The sequence below is a fragment of the Enhydra lutris genome, unplaced genomic scaffold (genome assembly GCF_002288905.1).
Source record: "Enhydra lutris kenyoni isolate GAN:26980312 unplaced genomic scaffold, ASM228890v2 scaffoldscaffold18, whole genome shotgun sequence".
NCBI classification, from domain to species: domain Eukaryota; kingdom Metazoa; phylum Chordata; class Mammalia; order Carnivora; family Mustelidae; genus Enhydra; species Enhydra lutris.
Genome location: NW_019154102.1, coordinates 15,831,431 through 15,838,611, shown reverse-complemented (window position 1 = coordinate 15,838,611; position 7,181 = coordinate 15,831,431). Strand labels below are relative to the sequence as shown.

At 38.8% G+C, this 7,181-nt stretch overlaps 1 protein-coding gene across 3 annotated transcripts in view; it reads right to left on the bottom strand.

Annotated features, from left to right (window-relative positions):
• Positions 1-2,113: 2,113 nt before the first annotated feature.
• Positions 2,114-7,181, bottom strand: part of LOC111147969 (aftiphilin) — a 64,456-nt gene continuing 59,388 nt past the window's right edge. For all 3 annotated transcript variants that reach the window (XM_022504285.1, XM_022504287.1, XM_022504286.1), the window contains one exon: positions 2,114-2,592. In XM_022504285.1, the coding sequence (XP_022359993.1) occupies positions 2,448-2,592 (145 nt within the window). In that variant the 3' untranslated portion in view covers positions 2,114-2,447. The remainder of the gene's footprint in view (positions 2,593-7,181) is intronic.

Here is a 7,181-nt window from a genome sequence, read left to right as displayed (position 1 = left end):
GTGTGTGATTGGTTTTTAGGGTCTCTGCCTCTTCAGAGCCTTCTCTCTGACTCTGCAGTGTCCACCTGGTTGACTTTGAGAAAGGACCAATGGCCAGCAGCTGTGTGCTGCCAACGGGCTTGGTTAGCTGAGAGGCTCCTCCCTCAGCAGCCACTGCTACTGCTTTTTGGCGCAGCCTGAGCCCTGGTTTGGGGCGAGCACTTCCGATCCTCAAGGTGAGTCCTGACTTTAACCTGTGATGATCCAGTACTGATGTGCCTGTTGGGATGAAAACATCAAAGGCCAATAGGACAAAAAGGCAATCTTGCTTATCTGACTGTGGCTCTAAGATGAAATATCCATTCTGTGTGTATCATTAAAGCAGGGTCACGTTCATGAGGAAGACCCACTTGACCTTGTCTAAATAATACTGCAATCACTTGTTACTTTACGGGATCCTTTCTCCCGGGATTGCTTCTTGAATCTACTGGGACTCCGGGGGCCATCACAGGTTTTGTTGACTCTACATTCTGGCTACCATTTATTGACTCTTTCCTCCTGTGTTATTTAATACATCAACCCTACAGAAAGGCAGGATCATTCCCATTTTCAAATTAAGGCTCTGAGAAGTTGGTTAACTTTCTCACAGTAACGCAACTAATAAATGGGCTCTGGTCTTAACGTTGGTCAAGGCCACCGTTATAGTGCAGTTGTACTGAGAAGCAGCACTTTCAGCTTCAGTTACTGAAATGTGTACAATTCTGCTAAGGAGTACTTTTATCCTTCCATTCAGAAGGGTCACTGGACACTGAGGACTTGGGACTATTCTGAAAGAGACTCTTCTCTGAAATGGCAATGACGATGACAACGAAAACATTAGGTAAGTGGCGGGAATGGACCAGTCAGGCACCGTTACTCCAGGCCAGACTCCTAGTACACTCACCGGAGGTTCCCACAGCCCGTGTGATAACCTGCAGCGCAGGAATCTGTCAGTGAGGGAGCAGCACAGGTTCCCCTGGCAGAAGGTGGACTACTGTTGGGCCGACTGCCTATTCCTAATGAAATATGTCATGTGACTCTGCTGATGCAATAGCTACTAATAATATTTAAAAATTACCTTGGAGAAATTTCCTGCTCACCTTAATATCATGCATATGTTTACTGGAAAAGAAAAAATTCCCTAGAAATGCTTATTTAACCTTGCCAGTTCTGATGAAGATATATTATAGTGAATCATGGGAATTTCTTTTATGATTTCATGTTCTACATAAAAACGGCTCTGCCTTAGTACTGATCCAGTTCCTATGGGGCCTCAGCCTAAACCAGTCTGCTTTCAAAAAAGTGGAAGCCCGACCTACCAAGTGATTTCCTCTGGATTGAAATACATTAAGATAGAATAAACCTTTGCATCCAAACTCATCATATTTTCCCTCAGATACCAAAGTACAAAACGGCCAGGCTGAATTTCTTTTAAATTATTTTATTTTTGTGTAAGCTAAAAGGAAATTTACACACTGAAATCTCAAAAGACCTTGGGCATGCACATTAACCCTGTCAGAGGTTCTTCTACATGTCTTTCTTTTTTCCATAGGAATTTCCCCAAACATTTAAAACCCATAGTTTTTACTGTATATACAGCCTAAACCATAGCAATCTATGATTATGTCATTTTACACTGTGCAAAATCCTCAAAATATAGTGGTATGATAAAACAAAAAATCATTAACAAGTAAATTTCATTGTAAGACATGTAATTTGGTCCTTCTCCAAACCAAACTGATTGAAAACAGACACAACCTCTTTAAACCCCTCCAATCAAGTTCTGACAATGATCCACACCCCGTGACAAAAGAGCAATCGATAAAGTACCTTGCAAAAGGTCAAACAGCAATATGCCAGATTGGAAAGATTAAAAAAAGAGCGCAAAAATGTTAACAAAAGCCGGATCTGAAACAAACCCACCACATGTGAAATTGAAAAAAAACAAACAAAAAAAAAATGGGGACTTTGGAGCTTATTTATGATCACAAAAGTAATTCAACATATGATATGAAAAATTAATAGAACATTCAATGCAATCTGGAAAGACTGAGGGGGATTTCACAGACAGTGGAGATTTGAATTTTTAATTTTCTTTTTTTTATTTCAAAAGTTTTGTAAGAAGGACACCACCAGTGTATTTCACAAAGACATAAATGTATACACCCCAGCAACACAAAAAGAATAAATCTTCAAAAATGTTCACCCCCAATTATTTACATTTTTTTCTAATATAAATTTAGGACTTCAGTATGTAAATAAATATACATTACTATGTATACCTTTCTAGTGCGGCTTACCAACAAATCAGCTGAACTTTTTTTTTTTTTTTTTTTTTTTTTAATTAGAGCAGGTATGCTTTTGATGGGAGGGAGGGATGGGCGGGAGGGAAGGAAAAGCAATTGAAATTGTCCAGTTCACATCAGTTATTAGTCTGCTTTCTCTTGGGACCTTGTGGAAGGTGTTAACGTGGCTGGGAACATCAACACCTTGGCATGCATGAATGTTAAGTCCGGAAGGCTCGCGATCACCTTGATGGCTTCTTCACTCAGGTGCTCTTCTCTTTTTGGTTTCCTATTGACAAATGAAAAAAACGTGTTAATGTGACTTTGCTGTAGGACAAATGGGAGAAAATCCTTTCTCAGGGTAGACAGCTATCTGTGGGGCTTCTCTGCCAGGTCCTGAACCTTGTAACGTGTGTGTGTGCGCGCGTGCGCACGTGCATGTGCTTCCAGTGCCAGAGGCCGAATCCCTTACTGAGCTGCATGCCCATGTTATGTGTGTGTGTTATAGCTGGGCAGAGACATACAGACATTCCCATGTACCTATGGACAGCTCACAGATTTGCTGAAGGCTCGAAGCATCTACCCAGGCCCACTTAAAATGTTCTAAGCAGAAACAGAATGCTGGAGCCCTAATAAAACTTCACCCAACCGGATTTCCCTCTGACCCCTGTGAAATTACTTCAACATAAAACAAAATATATCTGGTCTTAAGTATATCTGGCACAAGACCCTGTAAGTCATTTTAACCCCAGGCTCTCTCAGTCTCCTATGGGGAATTCCAGGAGAAAGCCCTTGGCTCAGAAACATCCAGGCTTGACCGTGCTGGGACACAGACAGCAGGTCCAACAGGAGCAGTGCGGGAGCTGGTTGCAGATGCTGAGAATGGACATGGGCAGAAAGTGCTCAGGGAGAGGGGAAATCTTGAAATCCTAGAGGTTCTGGAGTCAAAGTACATTTCACTCACTGCCCCTGGTATTAAAGGTGAGCATGTTAGTGCCTAACATAGATAGGAAGAACTCCTTTTCATCCAGGGCTTCCCAGATGGTGAGCTGCAGAAATGTCGAGAGCCTCAAACGTGGCTCAAATTGAGCACATGACTGTAAGCCAACCTTGATTTTTTCCAGAATGTTAAAAATATTCAAAGAATAGTTGCGGTCATACAGATACTAATTTTAGACTAAAGTTCATTTAAAACTGTTCATTCTAAAAAGCTCAATTCTCTTTTATGGTAAAATAGCTGGTACTATATTAGGTGTGGTCCAAGTTATTTCTTCCACCTAATTATTTTCTTTGTTGTTGGGATGGGGAACGGGACATCAGGAGATGAGGCGAGAAGGGAAGATAGATACGGGTCTTTACTTCATACCTAGACTTTGCTGTTAATCACTTTCAAATTCAGGCTGAAATGAAATGATTTATTAGAATGACGGAAAAATCAAACATCAGAATTTTAGGACCAGAGTTCTTCAAAAAGGGGTGGGCTTTAAGCACACCAAAACCATCAGATCAACCAATACTCAGTTCTACGGTTTCTCAGAAGAATGGAATAGCAATCCAGTATTTTCTACTTAAAATCTACAATTTTCATTGCATTTAAATGGTGGCAAAATTACTAGGTGGATGTTTGATGAAGAAAAACCAGAGAGTAAAGTGAAAGACTGGAAGTGTCTGCATAATGAAAAAGGCCAGCCTCTCACCATGGTCCATCTTAGCATCACTACCAATGGAGTCAACCAGGTTATTATGCAACTTCTGACACAGTACAACACCTGTAATGTCGTCCAGCCACAATGTTTCACCCAAGCTCATTAAACTCATGGATATAATTTCTAGCTTACAGGAAGTAAAGGGAAATGAGAAACATTAAATACTACTTGAGGAAGCCAACAGATAAATCCTGAGGTTGGGACATTCTGCAGGACATCTGGGCTGATCTTTTTAATATGCTACTGCTAAAACTGAAAACAAACACAAGGGTTGGGAGTGGATAAGCTAGGTTAAAGGAAGTTGAAGAGCCGTAACAGCCAGGTACAGCAGTTCTCTGCTTTGTTGAAACCAATATTGAGTTGAGGGGACATCTGAATACAGCTTTGGTATTAGATGGACTAAAAATGCACTGAAGTTGACAGATGGAGATCACAGGCTGCAGAGGTTAAGCTGAATTTCATATGGACTATAAAATCTCATTTTTGGTTAAAACAACACACATATCTATGTATTTGCATGGAAAATGATCTGAAAGGAGTTATACTGATGTGAGAGGTAAGAATGTAAAACTTAAGTTTTAATTTTTGTATTTTCTAACTTTCTATAATATATCTTACTGCTTCTGTAATGACAGAAAGTTAGTTAATTAAAAACAGTAACAAAGAGAGAGACTCCTGACTCCAGGAAACACACTGAGGGCTGTGGAAGGGGCGGCGGGTAGGGGGATGGGGTAACTGGGTGATGGGCACTAAGGAGGGAACGTGATGTGATGAGCACTGGATATTATACGCAACTAATGAATCATCGAACATTATATCAAAAACTAATGTACTGTATGTTGGTTATTGAATTAAAAAGAAACAAAAAAACAGTAACAAATAGGGGCACCTGTGTGGCTCAGTTAAGCATCTGCCTTTGGCTCAGGTTCATGATCCTGGGGTCCTGGGATGAGCCCTGTGTCAGGCTCCCTGCTCAGCAGAGAGTCTGTCCCTCCCCACCGACTTGAACTCTAATAAATCTTAAAAAAAAAAAAAAAAAAAAACAGTAAAAAAATAAAAACTGCACTTAAAGGAACTTTCTCCTTTGTGAAATGCAGTTGGAATATGGGGAAGGAGAGCAAGGTAGAAACTTTTACCCAAGAAATGGTTGGTAAAGATTATTCTAGACTTTCTACTTAATGGTCTTGTTTCAGAGGCACTACTTAGAGGCAATAGTAAATTGAAATAATAGTTTACAGAGCCGATAGTTTACAGTATTTATCTATAGTCACTGTGCATTGATGTGTTCTAGAGGAGGATTTGAAAATAAAAAGTTGTATCGTGAACTTTTCTCAAATCCAAAAGCAGTGATCTCATGCTGATTTATATTCTTGTTAGCCAAGATTTATCCTTTTTGTCAGTGGAATACAACTGAGAGTCTAGAAACAAACCCATATATTAATGGAAAGTTGATCTCAGTAAGGGTGCCACGACCACTGATGGGGAAAAGTCTTTCAAATAGTGTGGGATATCGACATGTAAAAGAATGAAGCTGGACCCCTATCTCAGAACACATTCAAATATTAAATCAATGGATCAAAGACCTAAATGTAAGAGTTGAAGCTATAGAACTATCGAGAAAAAAACCTAGGTGCAAATCTTCCTGACCATGAAGTAGGCAATGGTTTCTGGGATGGCTGTAACCAAAAAGTCAGACAAAAACAAGCCTCAAGTGTACACTTGAGTGAGAATGTGGAGAAACAAGAATCCTTGACATATGTAAGAACATATAATGAATATGTATGAATGTAAAAAGGTGTAATGTAAGTAATATAAATATAAATAATATATAATAATGTAAATGTAAATAGTGTAATGTAAATAATGTAAAGAATGTAAAATGGTGGCACTACTTTGAAAAACAGTTCAGCAGTTGCTCAAAAAGTTCAATATTGTTACCATATGACCTGGTAGTTTCACTCCCGAGAAAATGGAAAGCATCTGTCCACACACGAACCTGTACATGAATGCTCATAGCAGCATTAGTCATAATAGTCAAAAAGTGAATACAACCCAAGTATCCATCAACTGATTAATGGTAAGTAATATGTGGTATAATCACACAAAGGAATATTATACAGTTGTAAAAAGGAATGAAAAATACTGATAAACACAATATCATGGCCAAACTTGAAAACACACTAAGAGAAAGAAGCCAGGGACAAAAGGTCACATATATGATTCCATTTACAGGAAATAGCCAGAACAGACAAATTCCTAGAGACAGAAGGCAGATTAGTAGATGTCAGGATGCCTGGGAAAACTGACAGAAAAGGGAGTAAGTGCTAATTAATGAGTATGGAGTTTCCATTGAGGGTGATAAAAATGTTCCAGAATTAGTGATAATGGTTGTGCAATGCTATGAATGTACTAAAAAATCACTGAAGTGTACACTTGAGAAGGGTGGATTTTACATTATGTGGACTATGTATGTTAGTCAATTAAAAGGTCAAAGGTCAAAATTAAAAGGTTAAAAAAAAAAAGACAAAAAACCATACGTATCTCTTTTGGCAACTAGTCCTTAGGCTTGTATAAACCTGAGTTAGAGATCTACCACTACTAACTAGGTGGTCACCCACTGATTAAGGAAGTTATTTTTCTCTATACTAGAAAAGGTAAAGCAAGAAGAAAGAACTATTTTAAAACTAAGAACGTGCATTTCTTTAAAAAGTGAGAAGTTACTTTTAACAGGCTGTGTACGGGAAGAGATGAGCTCATGTACGTCTTCCTACATATGCAGCAAAGGCACTTGGAAAAGAGTATGCTGTTACCTGTCAACTTCCTCTACTTACACCTTGGTTTCTTAACCTTGTGGTATCCTACATCACTCTACCTTCTGTGTGTTGTCAGTAGTCAAGAAGATTTTGCTGAGCTTTACTTTTTGTAGTTTATTCCATTCAAACCCAAAAACAGAACGATCTAAAAAAAAACAAAGTCACTGACATTTTCTGAAACGATGCCTGCCATCTGCCTTTCTCTTACCTGTGCAACTGAGAATCATTCATGGGTTCATTTTACAGTAATTGTAAAGGCTTGTGAAAATTTGCATTTCTTACCATTTTCAAATAATTGAAATGAGTTGGCAACTCATTTCTCCCCCCATTTGTTATGTTTTATTTATTTTTTTAAAAAA